This window comes from Delphinapterus leucas, chromosome 15 (assembly GCF_059928025.1).
Source record: "Delphinapterus leucas isolate spDelLeu-1000000601 "Yukka" chromosome 15, BTC_Dleu_Yukka2, whole genome shotgun sequence".
Classification (NCBI taxonomy): Eukaryota; Metazoa; Chordata; class Mammalia; order Artiodactyla; family Monodontidae; genus Delphinapterus; species Delphinapterus leucas.
The window spans coordinates 64683515-64701850 of NC_143143.1; the positions used below are offsets into that span (position 1 = coordinate 64683515).

The following is an 18336-nucleotide window of genomic DNA, read 5'->3' on the forward strand; positions in this document are numbered from 1 at the left end:
CCAGTACAATGTTGAATACAAGTGGTAAGAGCAGATATCTTTGTCTTGTTCTGATCTTAGTGAGGGAAAAGCTTTTCAGTCTTCAGCTGTTAAGTATAATGTTGGTTGTGGGTTTTCTGTAGATGCTTTTTAACAGGCTGAGGAATTCCCTTCTATTCCGAGTTTGAATGTTTTTATCATGAAGATGGAGTTTGTCAAATGCTTTTTTTGCATCTATTGAAATAATCATGTAGTTTTTGTCCTTTATTCTATTGATATGCTATATTAAATTGATTTTCATATACTGAGCCAACCTTGCATAAATCCCACTTAATTATGTATATACACTTGATCAGGTATATAATCCGTTTTTGCTGCTGTATTTTGTTTGCTAGTATTTTGTTGAGCGGTTTTGCCTCTATACTTGTAAAACACATTAGTCTGTAATTTCCTTGTGATGTCTTTTTTTCTTTTGGTCTCGTTTTGGTATCAGGGTAATATGGCTTCATAGAATGAGTTAAGCAAAGTTCTTTCCTCTTCTATTTTATGGAAGAGTCTGTGATGTACTGGTGTTACTTCTTTAAATGGTTGGTAGAGTTAACCAGTGAAGCCTTTTGGGCCAGGGCTTGTCTTTGGGGTAGTTTTTCATCACTAATGCAATCTCTGGTTATAGGTCTGTTCAGATTTTCTATTTCTTCTTGAGTCAGTTGCAGGAGTTTGCATCTTTCTTATAATTCTTCCATTTCATCTAGGTTATCTAGTTTATTGGCATACAGTTGTTTATAGTATTCTCTTAGAGTCCTTTTTAAAAATCTTTGTAAGGTTGGTTATAATATACCCTCTTTCATTCCTGATTTTAGTAATTTGAACTTGTCCCTTTTTTGCTTGGTCAGTGTAGCTAAAGGTTTGTCAATTTTGTTGACCTTTTCAAAGCACCAACTTTTGGTTTTGTGGATTTTCTCTATTGTTTTTTTATTCTCTATTTCATTAATTTCCAGTCCAATCCTATTATTTCTTCTGTTTGCTTTGGGAATATAGTTTGCTCTTCTTTTTTCAATGATTTAAGGTGGAAAGTTAGGTTATTTTTTGAGCTCTTTTTAAACGTAGGCATTTACAGCTATAAATTTATAAGCATCCTTTAGCTGCATTCCATAAGTTTGGTATGTTGTGCTTTCATTTTCATTCATCTCAAAATATCTTCTAGTTTCCTTTGTGATTTTATCTTTGAACCATCAGTTATTTACTGCTTAATTTCCATACATTTGTGAATTTCCCAAATTTCTTTCGCTATTAATTTCTAATATCTCTCCCTTGCGATTGGAGTACTTACTTTGTACAATTTTAATCCTTTTAACTTTCCTGAGTTGTTCTTTTTTTTTTAAGGCCTAGCATATGGTCCATCCTGGAGAACATTCCATGTGTACTTGAGAAGAATATGTTCTCTACAGTTGTTGGGTGCAGTGTTCTATATATATATCAGTTTAGTCTAGTTGGCTTACAGTGTGGCTCAAGTCTTCTATTTCCTTGCTGATCCTCTATATAGTTGTCCACTATTGAAAATGGGTTATTAAAGTCTCCAACTATTATGTTGAACTGCCTATTTCTCTCTTTGAATCTGTTGGGTTTGCTTCATTTACTTATTTTTGGCTCTGTTGTTAGATACACAGGCTGTTATATCTTGATAGATTCACCCTTTTATATTATTATAAAATCTATTTTTTAAATCTCTGATAACATTTTTGTTTTAAAGTCACTCTTAGTACAGCCACTACAGTTTTCTTATGGTTGTCCTTTGCATGATACATCTTCTTCTGTCATTTACTTTCAACCTATCTCTACCTTTGAATAGAAAATGTGTATCCCGTAGGCTGTATATAATTGGATCTTTTTAAAAAAATCCAACATGACAATCTGTTTTTTGAATGAATTATTTAATCCATTCACATTTAATGTTATTACTGACAAAGTTGGATTTACTTCTGCCTTTTACTTTTTGTCTTCTATATAGCTCACTTTTTAAAATTCCTCTAGGTTTTTTTTTTTTTTTTTTGCAGTACGCAGGCCTCTCCCTGTTGTGGCCTCTCTCATTGCGGAGCACAGGCTCCGGATGCACAGGCTCAGCAGCCATGGCTCACGGGCCCAGCCACTCTGTGGCATGTGGGATCCTCCCGGACCGGGGCACAAACCTGCGTCCCCTGCATCGGCAGGTGGACTCTCAACCACTGCGCCACCAGGGAAGCCCCCTTTAGTTTTCCTTTAACACTTTCTTTTGCATTAAGTAAATATTTTCTAGTATAACATTGTAATTCCTTTAATGACTTTCTCACTATATTTCTAAAGTTACTTTCTTAGCAGTTGCTACAAGGCTTGCCTGCCAGATGCATCTTAACTTGACAGACTCTTTTTCAGATATAAATTAACTTAATTCCAGGGCTCCCAGAGCTCCCTCTTCCCCCTTTTTGTGCTATTATTATGCATACTACATCTACATATGCTAAAAGCCAAACAACACAATATACTGTACAATACACTGTATACATTGTTACACAATACACTGTTATAATTATTACTTTATAAAATTTTATGTCCATTAAAGCAGCTGAGAAAAGAAAGGAGAGCAAGTAAATATTTACAGAGTCTGCTCTGCTATAGTGACCCTCTTATTTACCATTTTGATTTTCTTCACTGGTTCCTGTCAATCCGAGTTACCACCTTGTCCAATTTCCTTACTCCAATAGAACTTTGGGTCCACCCACCTTCTTTGACCTGTTATTGTCAAATATATTACATTTCTATATGTTATAGGTTCAACAATGTAACTATAAACACATAGTTTTATACAACTGCTTTTGAAATTAGTTAAGGAGAAGAAAGATGCACATATATTGTCTTTTATTATTATACAATTACCTTCACTGATCCTCCATTTTTTTGCTGTGTGAATTTGAATCACTGGCTGAGGTAACTTGCTTTCAGCCAGTATTTCTCCTAAGGCAGGTCTGCTAGTAGTGAATTCCCTAAGTTATTGCTTATCTAGAAAGCTGTTTATTTCACCTTCATTTTTGAAAGAAGGTTTTATTGGATGTAATTCTTGGCTGAGTTTTTTCCCAGCACTTTGAATATGTCATCCCACTCCCTTCTGGCCTCTATCATTTCTGATGAGAAGTAAGCTGATAATCTTACTGGGATACTCTTGAACATGATGAGTCATTTTTCCCTTGCTACTTTCCAGATTTTCTCTGTCAGCATTTTCATTATGATGTGAATGGGTGTAAATCTTTTGAGTTTATTCTACTTGCAGTTCTTTGAACTTCTCAGATGTGTACATTAATCATATTTGGGAAGTTTTCAGCTATTATTTCTATTTTTTTCTGTTCCTTTCTCTCTCTCAGTGAACTTTTCATTCCAGTTATTGTATTTTTCATCTCTGGAACTTCCATTTAGCTTTTTATATCTCTTATCTCATTATTAATATTCTCTATTTGATGACACATTGTCATCACTGCTTCTTTGAGGATAGTTTCTTTAGTTCTTTGACCATATTTATAATGGCTGCTTTGAAGTCTTTGTTAATTCTGGTATGTGGGCTCTCTCACAGGCAATTTCTGTTGCCTGCTTTCTCCTACGTTTGTGTCATACTTTCCTGTTTCTTTGCATGTCTCGATTTTTGTTAAAAACTGGACATTTTAAGTAAATACTGTAGCAACTCTTGATACTCTTCCCTCTTTCTTCTTTCAGGGCTTGTGGTTGTTTTCTTGTTTATTTGTTTTAATGCCCTGGCTAGCCTATTTCAGTAAAGTCTATTTCTCTGAGGACTGATGAGGCCATTTGGCAAAGAGTGCAGCCTTGGGCGTGTGTCCCTGGATGACAGTGTTTTAGCAGGGCTCTCTTTGTCTGGCTCTTTCCTTGATATCTCTGTTAAACTTTCTGCCTCATCTAGTATGAAACTCAGTTGTCAGGCTCCACTAACTGCTGGCTGAATGCTCTACTGTTTTTGACAATGCCTTGAGGCATAAATTGCTCCAAAGTCTGATTCAATTAAATTCAGGCAGGGGTAGTTTTTGAGACTGAGGTTTTGACCTCAGCTTTAAGTTCTTCTTAGCCACCTCTTTCCTTGGTTCTCTCTGGTGAATTAGCTGGCATACGGTTTGGCTTTTTGTTCTCAATTAAAAAGAGCTCCTTTTATTTTCTTACCACCAAAATCTACACTGTTTCTGAGAATGACCTTGACCTCAAACTTCCCAACATTCTGTTCTTACCTATTACCTCTCCCCCTGGCAAAATCTCAGTGCTATTACTCTGAGCAGGATAGGTAGCCTCTATAGCCTCCTCAGCTTGCCTCTCCCTACATAGTGGAACCTCTGTCCTACAAGAGAGCTGGGGCAAGGGCAATAAGGGCCATAGAATTCTTGGCCTACTGGGCCTGGGTAGAGCTTCTGTACTATGAGTACAGTATGGAGGTGGGTGGAGGGAAGGAGCCCCTGGCATTATGCTAAATCAAATAAGTCAGAGAAAGACAAATACTGTATGATATCATTTAATGTAGAATCTAAAAAAGCTCAGAGAAACAGCTAGTGGTGGTTACTAGTGGTGGTGGTGGTGGGGAAATGGGGAGTTACTGGTCAAAGAACACAAACTTCCAGTTAGAAGATTAACAAATTCTGGGTATCCAGTGTATAGGATGGTGATTATAGCCAATAATACTATATCATATAATTGAATGTTGCTAAGAGAACAGATCTTAAATATTCTCACCAGAAAAAAAGAAATAGTAATTATGTGATGGGAGAGAGGTGTTAGTTACTGCTACAGTGGTAATCATTCTACAATATATAAATGTATAAAATCAACACATTGTACAATTCAAACGTACGCAATATTATGTGTTGATTATATCTCAAGAAAGTTGAGAAAAGGGATGGAGGGAGGGAGGGAGGGGAGGGAGGGGAGGGAGGGGAGGGGAGGGGAGGGGAGGGGAGGGGAGGGGAGGGGAGGGGAGGGGAGGGAGAAAGAAAGGAGCCCCTGCCCTCTTGGCTATATTCATCAAGAATTTAGCCTCTTCCACTCGGAGCTGGAAGGGATGAGAAAAACTGGTAGCCTGCCTCTTCCAGTGAGATTCTGTATTCCTTGTTTGGAAGCTGAGGGAGCCCTGTCTTTTAGGCCACACCTGTCCAGAGTGGAACCTGCATCAAGCAGGAATTCTAGTGTCATAGGCTCTCAATGTTCTCACTAAATTTTAGTAGATTTTCTAGAAGAAATGCTTCCCCACTTGCTGTACACTCTGAGAACTTCCACAGACTTTATGTGGATGTTTGTTGTTGCTGCTGTTGTATACAGGGTTTGTTTAGTTTCACTGACCAAGCAGGTCCACGGAGCTCCACACACTGCCATCCCAGGAACGAAACTCCTCCCTTCACTTTTATCTGCATGATTCCAGTGGGAATTCCTGGGTTTGTACAATTTGACCCCAGAGTCAAATGCTTTGGGTTGAGCACCTCACCCAAAACAGGCCACAGTAGTTCATCAGGGAGCTGGAGCTGAGACTAGGAGTACACACATTTACTAGGCAGTCTACTTGTCAGAACGGAGGAAAGATAAGACTAAAGAAACATGTAGAAAGAAGTGGAAACAGAGAAAGAACCCTCTGGGTTCCTAGAAATGCTCCAGTAATGTTTCCAGTTGATTCCTTGGGTTTTGCAACAAAGCCCCTGTCCCTGAAATCAGGTCTGCTTTAAGGAAGCTCAAAGAGGTTCTGTCACTGGCTATCAAAAGTCTTAACCATCATGATCCAGGACTGCCCTGAGGGAAGTTCTACTTTGAGCAAATTTCAACTTATTCTGCTTGGAAAAGAGTGCAAGAATGGCTCTAGGAACCCAAAGGAATGCTCCCCACCTCTCAGGAGACCCATCCCAAGTACCTTGATTGTGCTCAGATTCCTCATTAGCCACTCGCATCAGGGCATCTAGCACCAAAGCATTGTCTAGCCAGGTGTACCACTCCTCCAACTCCTGAAGGAAGCTGGCTGTGCCCGTTGACTCTGACACCTTTCGAGTTGCCAGCTTGCAAAGCCGCTCGACAAAGCCAGGGATGCTGAGAAGGGCCGCTGTCGAGGAAAGAACAAAAGAGGAAATGTCAAAACAGAGACCAGCTCTAAAGCACTCAACAAACAACCAGCTTCTCACCTTAATCTGACAGCAGTTAGTCAGAGCTTCCCTTTAAAATGAAATGCCAACCCAAGGTAAAATAGTAATAAAGTTATAAAAACAAATTCAATTTTAGCAGGTGCAGGGAAACAGACTCATATCTACTGATGGGACTATAAACTAGAATAACCTTTACGCCGTAAATCTGTGTGTCTCTGAGCTAGGAGGTCCATTTCTGGGGAATTACCATAAAGAAATAACTAATTATATATACATAGATACCTGTATAGAGAGGTTCATTGGTGTGGTTTCTATAACAGCAAAAAGGTAGAGATAACTATATGTTCATTAATAGCATACTGATTAAATGATACATCCATGCAGTGGAATACAACACACAGACACTAAGAACAATGACACACACATCTTTATACAGCAACTCCAGAAAGATGTTTGAATTTACTTGTTAAGGGAGTAAATTATTATTATTATTTTAGTGATTTTTATAAAAATTTATTTATTATTTATTTTTTTTTTGGCTGCGTTGGGTCTTCGTTGCTGTGTGTGGGCTCTCTCTAGTTGTGGTGAGCAAGGGCTACTCTTCCTTGCAGTGCGCGGGCTTCTCATTGCGGTGGCTTCTCTTGTTGTAGTTGTGGAGCATGAGCTCTAGGCGCATGGGTTTCATTCAGTAGTTGTGGCACACGGGCTCAGCAGTTGTGGCTTGCAGGCTCTAGAGTGCAGGCTCAGTAGTTGTGGCGCACGGGCTTAGCTGCTCCGCGGCATGAGGGATCTTCCCAGACTAGGGATCGAATCTGTGCCCTCTGCACTGCCAGGCGGATTCTTAACCACTGTGCCACCAGGGAAGCCCCAAGGAAGTAAATTACTAAACAGTATTGGCTTAAGCCCATTTTCTTTAAAATTTTTAAAGTTTTCTTCTTTAAAATATGCACATAATATACATATACACAGATAAAGAACAGAAGGATATATACCAAGGTATTTATTGTGGCTGTTCCTGAGTAGGAGAGGATATAAATGCTTCTTTTAAAACTACTTAACTGGGGCTTCCCTGGTGGCGCAGTGGTTGAGAGTCCGCCTGCCGATGCAGGGGACATGGGTTCATGCCCTGGTCCGGGAAGATCCCACATGCCACGGAGCGGCTAGGCCCGTGAGCCATGGCCGCTGAGCCTGCGCGTCCGGAGCCTGTGCTCCGCAACGGGAGAGGCCACAACAGTGAGAGGCCTGCGTACCGCAAAAAACAAACAAAAACTACTTAACTATGGTTTGATTTTCCTATAACACACACATACTAGCAGGAAGAAGAAAGATAAGCCTTTTCTTTCTTTCTTTTTAAGGTAAAGAAAGAAACTGAATAATTACCCAGCTCCTATTTGCACCAGTCGCATTTTACTGACAATGATGAGTAAGACAGAAATTCTGGTCAGCATAAAGAACATAATAAACTTTGAAGGCAGGGAATCCAGGTTCAAATCTTGGCTCCAAAATTTAACCTTCTTTAAAATAAAGCTAACGCCTGTACGTATTTGCTTGTGTATGCATTAGATCTTCTTAAGGATAGAAAACAGTGGTTTGCCAAAGGCAAAGAGAATAACGCCACTGGGAATACAGTGGGAGGGGTACTTTTCAGTGAACAACTTTTTGAATCTGTAGATTTTCTGAATCATGTAAATGTATCATTGAATCAAAAATTAATAAACAACTAGATATTTCAAAATATCAAGATATTAATTTGGGAGTGTACAATATGGTTTAAAGAGTAATTATCTTATAGAAACACTGAAATGTATGCAAGTGAAATCTTACAATGTCTGGGATATGCTTCAAAATAATCCAAAGTGAGGATGGTAGGAGTAAATGAGGGTAGAGATAAAGACAGGCCAGCAGGGGCTTCCCTGGTGGTGCAGTGGTTGAGAATCCGCCTGCCGATGCAGAGGACACAGGTTTGAACCATGGTCCGGGAAGATCCCACATGCTGCGGAGCGGCTAGGCCCGTGAGCCATGGCCGCTGAGCCTGTGCGTCCGGAGCCTGTGCTCCGCAACGGGAGAGGCCACAACAGTGAGAGGCCCGCGTACCGCAAAAAAAAAAAGGCCATCAGTTGATAACTGTTGAAGGTAGGTAGTAGGTAAATGGGGATCATTACACTGTCATATATATGTCTCTGTTTTTATATGTGTGAAGTTTCCCATAATAAAAAATTTTAAAGTAAACCTTAAAAGAATACAACATTAAAGAAAATTCTTTAAAAATAAAATAAATAAAAACAAAGTAGTTAGGAGGATTATATGAAGTCATATGAATTTAGTGCCAGCACAGAGCTTGGCAAATCATCTTAGCCCCCTCTCCATTCTCTATAAATTAGCGAGTGACTATAAAATAATGTGTGACTGCGTTAATAAAAAAAAGGTGAATTAAACTACACTGAGGGACCTCCCTGGTGGCCCAGTGGTTGGGACTATATGCCTTCCAATGCAGGGGCTGTGGGTTCAATCCCTGGTCGGGGAGTTGGGATCCCACATGCCTCATGGCCAAAAAACCAAAACATAATACAGAAGCAATATTGTAACAAGTTCAATAAAGACTTTAAAAATGGTCCAAATCAAAACAATCTTAAAAAAAAAAACCAACTACACTGAAATTAACTTCTCCTCAAAAAGTTAAATATAGAATTACCATATGACCTAGCAATTCCATCCTAAGTTCACACCCAAAAGTGAAAACAGGTGCTCAAACAAATACCTGTGTATGCATGTGTTCAGAGCAGCACTATTCACAACAGTCAAAAGGTGGAAATAACCCAAATGTCCATCAGTGTTTCACAAATTGGTATGTACACGTTTCACAAATTCGTATGTACACACAAAGAATATTATTCAGCCATAAAAAAGAATGAAATACTGACATGCAACAGCACTGATGAACCTCAAAAACATCACGATAAGTGAAAGAGGTATGATATGTGATACAAAAGATCACATTTTAAAAATTTCATTTATATGAAATACCCAGAATAGATAAATCCAACAGAAAGCAGATGGTTGCCAGGGGTTGGGGGTAATGAAGAATAACTGCTGAATGTGTACAGGGTTTCCTTTTGGGGTGATGAAAATGTTTTGGAACTAGATGGTGGCTGCACAAATTGTACATGTACTATAAACCACTGAATGGTTAATTTTTTTAATGTGACTTTCACCTCAATTAAAAAAAAACATACTGAGATAGATTTTTTTTTTTTTGAGATACCATTTTTTTCCTTATCAAGTTTGACAAATATCAAGAAGTTGAAAAAGGCCCTGTACTGGGAAGGGTATACAGGGTGGAAAGATGAACTAGTAATTTCTATGGAAGGTAAATCTGTTAATATCTATCAAAGTTTAAAAGGCAAATATCCAGCACATTAAACCCCATACACAAGGCTGTTATTTGTAGGAAAAAAGACTTGAGGTAAAACAAATTTCCATCAACAGGGGACTGATTAAATAAATTATGCTACGCCCATATACTAGAATACTATCCAGTTGTAAAAAGGAATCAGATAATTCTGTATGTACTGGAACGGATGCTTTGCAAGATAAAGTTAAGTGAAAAGAGCCAGGGGCAGAATGGTGCTTATTTTACATCACCATCAGTACAAACAGAAAGGAGCCAGTCTTCTCTTCTTCCCTCCTCCACCCCGTAACTGGTCACGTACAGAGTATCCCTGGAGGGACAAATGAGAAGCTGGTAATAGGTCACCACTGGGATGGGAACAAACTTTCTACCGTACACCTGCTGTTCCTCTGTAGTTTGTGAATTTAAAACAAACAAACAAACAAAAACTATAATTTTTTCCCCAAAAAATAAACTAAATAAATGAAGAGTTTGGATTTCTAAAAATTTCTAATTTTGAAAAATTTCAAAAAGATGGATTTTTAGTCACACCTCGTTTCTCCAGGTAAATAGCTCCAGTTTCTCTAACTGTTCCTCACAGGGCAGTTCCTAAGACCTAGTCTTCACACCCTGCACACTAAACACAGACCTTCAGATGTAACCTACCCAGTATTCAGGGTTCTGAGACTGACTTCCACCCCAGATATTCCTGAGCTTTTGTTAGTCACTCATCTCTTGAAAAGCTGATGAAAGTTTTGGATTCTCTCCCCAGGAAAAACTCACTGGCCCATTATATTCACCAACTTATACACAATCTCAGGGGACTGGCACCCCAGCATCGTATGGTCTTTGTACTTCTCACAGCTTTATCAGTAGCTACCACATGCACTGCTGGTTAACGTTAAACAGGTTGACAGCTAAAACACCCACAACTTCCAATAATTTCTGCAAAAGCAGACCTCTTCTCTCCTCTTATTTGTTAAAACGTTAGTATTTCCCAAACACTCCTGTAAATTTTCCTGTTGCAGTTTAGGCTCTGCTTTCCAGCTCTCTGAGATGATTCTGAATTAGCTCATATGCTGTGTAAATCAGCATATATAGGTGTCACCTATAAATTGATAATTACCAGGCCTGTGGCTTCACCTACATCTGACTAACATTGTGAGTGATTTTTTTCCCTGCAGATGGATCCATTTGTTCTTACCTGAATCAACAGAAGAGATAACTGGTACTTTCTGAGAAGCCTAAGAAGTTCTCTAACATTTTTATTATCTAAGCTCCAGGAAGATAGCATAAGACATCATTTTGCTGGCCAAGAAAACTATTTCACAGCTGCAGTTTATTAAAAACAAAACAAAAACTTTTCGGCAACGTCCTACACACTTCAGCTTTCCATACTAAAATGGATTGAATTGTGTCCCCCCTGAAATTCGTATGTTGAAGCCTTAATCCACAATATGACTATATCTGGAGACAGAGCCTTTAGGGCGGTAATTAAATGAGGTCGTAAGACTGGGGCCCTAATCTGATAGGAATTGGTGTCCTTACATAAGAGGAAGAGACACCAGAGCTCTCTTTGTGCATGTACAGAGAAAAGGACACATGAGGACACGGTGAGAAGGTGGCCATCTGCAAGCCAGGAAGAGAGGCCTCACAAAAAACCACTGCTGATGGCACTTTAATCTTGGACCTCTAGCCTCCAAAACTGTGAGAAACTAATTTCTGCTGTTTAAGCCACCCAGTCTGTGCTATCCTGTTATGACAGCCAAAGCTGACTATTACACATACCTCTATTTCCTTAAAAAACTAAAAATAGAGCAATCCCACTCCTGGGCATATATCCAGAGAAAACCATAATCTGAAAAGACACATGCACCCCAATGTTCATTGCAGCACTATTTACAACAGCCAGGACATGGAAGCAACCTACATGTCCATCAATGGACGGATGGATAAAGAAGATGTGGTACATATATACAATGGAGTATTACTCAGCCACACAAAAGAATGAAATAATGCCATTGGCAGTGACATGGATGGACCTAGAGATTGTCATACTGAGTGAAGTAAGTCAGACAGAGAAAGACAAATATCATATGATATCGCTTACATGTGGAATCTAAAAAAATGGTACAAGTGAATTTATTTACAAAACAGAAATAGAGTCACAGATGTAGAAAATAAACTTACGGTTACCAAGGGGATGGGGGGAAGGATAAATTGGGAGCTTGGGATTGACATATACACACTAGTATATATAAAATAGATAACTAATAAGAACCTACTGTATAGTACAGGGAACTCTATTCAATACTCTGTAATGACCTTTATGGGAAAAGAATCTAAAAAAAAAAGTGGATATATGTATAACTGATTCACTTTGCTGTACAGCAGAAACTAACACAACGCTGTAAATCAACTATACTCCAATAAAAATTAATTAAAGGAATAAAAAAATAAAAGTATTCAGTACTGGAGTTCAATTAAAGATACACAACACTAAGGACTAAGATCTTTCTCATCCACTTGTAATTTAATTATGTTCACCTTGGCCTTCCTAGGGCATTTGACTGGAGAAAAATGTGTGTGAGGTGGGGGGACAAGGAGATAGGAATTATGGTCAGAGAGTCAGGAAGAACTAGACCCTGTACAACAACATGTGCTAAAATACAACATTTAATAAAGCTTTATCCCAAAAGCTATAAGCTGACATCACATGTAGATAACCTCATGGGTTAGCCACACAGGTATGAAAGTGAACCTTGACATTTTATAAAGGCTTCCTTTTTTCAATCCCCCAAATCAATGAAAACTGGGCTTGGGGTTAACCCTCAGTTAATTAAAAACCCAACTAACTAGAATACCTCATTCCCCAAGAATGATGGGTAATGGTGGTTTTACTTGTCAGCTTACAAACAGGTCCATGAAGGTAATCGATACCAACAGGATAAAACTAACCTGCCAGAATAGATTCTCTAAATGGGAAACTACAAGATGAAAGTTACTTAGTACCTCAGCACACACAGGTATCCATTACTGAAACTGTATGACCCTCAGTTTCCCAAGCTGTGCAGTGGGGATGCTAATCTCTATTTCACAGGGCTGCTTGGAGGATTAAACAAAATCACTCCTAGGTAAAGCAGTTAGCTCAATGTTTGCCACACACAGGAGCTTAACAAATGTTAGCTTTTGTCAGTGTAGGTGTATGCACGTGCTTAAACTAGGTTTGAGGTATAATTTAGTTATAATAAAATTCATGTTTTAAAAAATGTATATTTTATGATTTAGTAAAATGAGAACTCCCCCAAAGTCACAAGAAAGGAGGATGGGGGTAAAAACCCTACAAGGACCTTCTGGAAAGGATTCACCGTTCTAGATGCCATAAGGGACATTCATGCTTCATGGGAAGAGGGCAAAGTATCAACATTAACAGGAATTTGGACAAAGTTCATTCCAACCCCCATGGATGGCTTTGAGGGGTTCAAGACTTTAGTGGAGGAAGTAACTGCAGATGTGGTGGAAACAGGAAGAGAAATAGAATTAGAAGTGGAGCTTGAAGATGGGACTGAATTGATGCAATCTTATGATAAAACTTTAACAGATGAAGAGTATGGATGAACAAAGAAAGGGCTTCTTGAGATAGAATCTACTCCTGGCAAAGATGCTGGGAAGACTGTTGATGCAATCAACAGTCAAGGGGGAGGGCCAGTGGGAGAGGGATGGTTTGAGAGTTGGGGATTAGCAGTTGCAAACTATTATATATGGAATGGATAAACAACAAGGTCCTACTGTATAGCACAGGGAACTATATTCAATATCCTGTGATAAATCATAATGGAAAAGACTATAAAAAAGAATGTAAGGCTTCCCTGGTGGTGCAGTGGTTGAGAGTCCGCCTGCCGATGCAGGGGACGCGGGTTCGTGCCCCAGTCCGGGAAGATCCCACATGCCGTGGAGCGGCTGGGCCCGTGAGCCATGGCCGCTGAGCCTGCGCTTCCGGAGCCTGTGCTCCACAACGGGAGAGGCCACAACAGTGAGAGGCCCGCATACCGCAAAAAAAAAAAAAAAAAAAAAAAAAGAGTGTGTACATATAAATAACTGAATCACTTTGCTGGAAAGCAGAAACTAACACAACATTGTAAATCAACTATACTTCAATAAAAAAAGGTTGAAATGACAAAGGATTTAGAATATTATATAAACTTAGTTGATAAAACAGCAGCAGGGTTTGAGAAGACTGACTCTAATTTTGAAGGAAGTTCTACTGTGGGTAAAATGCTATCAAACAGCATTGCCTGCTACAGAGAAATCCTTCATGAAAGCAGGAGTCAATGAATGTGGCAGTCTTCACTGTTGTCTTATTTTAAGACATCGCCGCAGCCACCCAAACTTCAGCAATCACCACCCTTATGAGTCAGCAGCCATCAACATGGAGGCAAAGAGATTATTTAAGACTCTCTGAAGGCTCAGATGATGGGTAGCTCTTTAATCAATGAGGTAGTTTTTAATTAAAGTATGTACTTTTTTTAGATGTAATGCTATTGCACATAATAGACTATGATATAGTGTAACCATAACTTTTATATGCACTGGGAAACCAAAAAGTTTGTGTGACTCCATTGCAATATGCACTTTATCGCAGTGTCACAGATACTGGTACCCAACTCCCAGTATCTCTGATGTATGACTGTATCTCTCTCTCTCTCCCTCTCTCTCTCTATATATATATATTCCATATATCTATCTCATATATCTATATCTATATTTATCATATAGGATAAAGGAAGGCTCAGTGGAAGAAAACGTATGTAATTTGAATTCTGATAAATAATGGTTCTTAACTTTTTTGAGGTTCTGGATCTATTAAAAAGTCTGATGGCTATGGACTTGGTCCCCCAAAATAATGCAGAGATACATAGATATAAATTTTACATACTCTAAGTGGACCCAAGGAGCCCTCACATGGATCAAATCTCTAGAAATACTGAAAAAGCTAGATGATTTAGGAAGGGACCTCGGAACTACAATGTCAAAATTCTGACAACTTAGAGACTTTACCTTGGTTGATTTCAGCTGCAGAAGGCCCCAAGCTCAAGCTCTTCTTCTGCTGAGCATTTTTGGCCAGAAGCGTATGCTTGTCATCATTCCCTGTATCCATCTCTGAAATGGTGACAGCCAGAATCCGGCAGAAATTAGCAAGCTGCTGCTGATCGAAATTGGATACTAAGGAACTCAGATTGGGGACTTCATCTAGTCGGATCATTTCCTACAAAAGACACAAATAAAACAATCCCCATGCTCAGTTCATTTGAGATTGAATGTGCTGCTCTTTTGCATTCCCCTAAGAATGGGGCTTGGTAGCTAGACCGCTTAGGTTCAAACCCCAGCTCCACAATTCGCAGCTGCACAACCCTTAGGTAAGTCATGGAACCTAAGTCTTTGTCTGCTCTTCTGTCAAATGGGACTAATCTAATCTACCTCATAGGATTGGTTTGAGGATTAAACCCTTTGAGGACCACTATTCTTACTCTCCACCTTTGCTCATATGCCCCATTTTGCCTAAAAAAAACGCCTACCACTTAAGTTTTATCAATCAGAAATTGCCATAGATGTTTTCAAGACATAAAATATTTCAAATATAGCTGAAGGTCCTTGTGTATCCCTACCAGGTTGCATTCACTTCATTCCCCGCCAAGATGTAACCATTATTTTGAACTCTGTTTATTATTTCTACACGTTTTCACACTTACAAATATTTCCACAAAAAATATATGGTATTGTTCACAAACTACTATGTATAAAATACATAAGCTACAAGGATATATTGTAGAGCACAGGGAACACAGCCAATATTTTATAACTTTAAATGGAGTATAATCTATAAAAATTTTGAATCACTATGTTGTATACCTGAAACTAATATAATACTGTAAATCAATTATACCTCAATAAAAAATAAAACAAAAATACATGGTTTTGTTCTGCATGCACAGTGTGAATGATACTTCACGGTCAACAGTGAGATTCAACTACACTGATACAAGTAAGTCTACTTCAATCATTTCTCATTGTTTTAATTCACAATTTATTCAATCATTCTTTTTAAATATGTGTATGTTTAGGTGGACTATAATTTTTCACTATTAAACAGTGTTGCAATGAACATTCCTATAGGTGTCTCCTTGTGTACATGCCCATGTAACCAATTATCTAGAGTAAGTGATAGCAGACCTTCTCCTCTTTTTCCTTATTAGAAATATTTCCAAAGTTTCAGGTTTAGTTTGATGTTTGCTGTAAGTTTTAATAGATATCCAATACCAAGTTAAGGAATTTTCTTTCTATTCCTAGCTTTTATCATGAATGAGTACTTAATTTTATGAAATGCTTTTTGTTATTTGGTTATATTCTCATTTTCTTTCTTCCTTAATATCCACAAATGTTGTACATCACATGATCTTCTCTCCTTCTGAAACATCTTTACATTCTTCAGATAATACCTGCTACCCTTCATCCCACTAATGTACTTAACTTCCACTGGATTGGGTATTTCTCTGTCACTGCACATATAACATGATCTTGTAATTATCTGTTCCTGCATCTAATTTCCCAAATAAACTGACACTGCCTTGAGTCAGGAGTGTATCTTACCTCCTCTCCAGAGCCTCAGTGCATAGAACCTGGTAGCGTAGGTCTCAGTAAATGTATACTGAACCAATGAATGATTCCTAGAAGCCCTTGTGAATCTCACTCCTATTTCTGGTTGGCTGTGGAGGGGTTATTCGGGAGCAGCTTCTTCCACCTTTGCCTTCCCAGTACACAAATGTTAGTTATTGTTATTATTGGAAACTGGGACTTCCAGCTCATCTGTTCCTTTAGCCCTGTCCAACTTAGTGTATGGGTTGCAAACCAGGTCCCCCCCCCACACCCTCCAGGCCCACTTCTTTGTGTTATATTTTAATTTTTATTTAATACTTGATACAACGTATGTTATAAAGCATAACAAAGTGAATAGCTATGTGTGCCTTTCCTATCACATCTCCCTTTCTCTCGGCCAGAGGTAACCACTATCCTGAATTTTGTTTATTATTGCTTTTTCATTAAAAAAAAGTTTTTGTATGATTTGAGTTTGCCTATTTTTGAGCTTTGTAAAAATGATATACTATACACATGGAGGCTAAACAGTGCGCTACTAAATAACCAAGAGATCACTGAAGAAATCAAAGAAGAAATTTAAAAAATACATAGAAACAAATGACAATGATAACACGACGACCCAAAACCTATGGGACGCAGCAAAAGCAGTTCTAAAGAGGGAAGTTTACAGCAATTCAATCTCACCTCAAGAAACAAGAAAAACCTCAAATAAACAATCTAACCCTACACTTAAAACAACTAGAGAAAGAAGAACAAAGAAAACCCGAAGTGAGTAGAAGGAAAGAAATCATAAAGACCAGAGCAGAAATAAATGAAATAGAAAGGAATAAAACAATAGCAATGATCAATAAAACTAAAAGCTGGTTCTTTATTCCCCAGAAGAGTTGTTTTCAAAACAAACATTCCAAATGAATGTGGCTCTTCAATGGAATGTCCCCATTGTGCTTGAAGTGTTCCTTCTCTGGTTGTGATTTTAAATTACAGACTCATTTGAGCTACTCCCCTTCCCCTCAGTATCTTTAGAGGAGCAGTGACTTTGTCCTTAGGTAGAGGATGTGTAATTTTGGGTGAAAGTAAATTACAATTTATTTGAGTTTATTCCAAAATCTATGTATTTGGTATTTTGGAGTAGATCAAACCAAGAGAAAGTTTCTTGGTCTTAAAAAGGAATGATCTAATTGCTTTGGGTATTGTGCTGGCTGCACACTTTGGCCACTTGAAACGTGTTAATAAACGTCACTGATTAAAACAGCTGGAGCATTTCTTGCCCCATTCCAGTTAAGGAGCAGCATGCTGAAATCCTAACATCTCTCACTCACCTATAAGGACAACATACAGGCTGAAAGAGAACAGAAGCGGGTAGAAGAGTCAGTAAGTTCAGTCCCCCTTCATCTGTTCTGCTGTTCTCCTTGCTCTCTGAGTAGACAGAGTAATGTTTCCTTTTTCCTTTTCCCAAAGAAAGGAAGGTAAGGGGGAAAATAAGTTTATGTATTTAGACCAGTCAAAAAAAAAAAAGCTGTTTTTTTTTGAGAAGATAAACAAAATTGATAAACCCTTAGCCAGATTCATCAAGAAAAAAAGGGAGAGGACGCAAATCAATAAAATTAGAAATGAAAAAGGAGAATTCACAACTGAGACTGCAGACATACAAAGGATTATAAGAGACTACTACAAACTACTACAAACAACTATATGCCAATAAAATGGACAACCACATAGAAATGGACAAATTCTTGGAAAGGTAAAATTTTCCAAGACTGAACCAGGAAGAATTAGAAAATATAAACAGACCTATGACAAGTAATGAAATTGAAACCGTAATTAAAAATCTTCCAACAAACAGAAGTCCAGGACCAGATGGCTTCACAGGCGAATACTATCAAACATTTAGAGAAGAGCTAACACTGATCCTTCTCAAATACTTTCAAAAAATTTCAGAGGGAGAAACACTCCCAAATTCATTCTATGAAGCCACCATCATCCTGATACCAAAACCAGAAAAAGACATCACAAAAAAAGAAAATTATAGACCTGAACAAAATACTAGCAAACAGAATCCAACAGCACATTAAAAGGATCATACACCATGATCAAGTGGGATTTATCCCAGGGATGCAAGGATTCTTTAACACACGCAAATCAATCAATGTGATACACCATATTAACAAACTG

The 18336-nt window shown here is 38.4% G+C and overlaps 1 protein-coding gene across 2 annotated transcripts in view; it reads right to left on the reverse strand.

Annotated features, from left to right (window-relative positions):
* Window positions 1-18336, reverse strand: part of TRPC4AP (transient receptor potential cation channel subfamily C member 4 associated protein) — a 78128-nt gene that overhangs the window by 19116 nt on the left and 40676 nt on the right. For both annotated transcript variants that reach the window (XM_030762928.2, XM_022592595.3), the window contains exons 7-8: window positions 14569-14776; window positions 5897-6082 (exon numbers count right to left, since the gene is read on the reverse strand). In XM_030762928.2, coding sequence (XP_030618788.2) covers window positions 5897-6082; window positions 14569-14776 — 394 coding nt within the window. The remainder of the gene's footprint in view (window positions 1-5896; window positions 6083-14568; window positions 14777-18336) is intronic.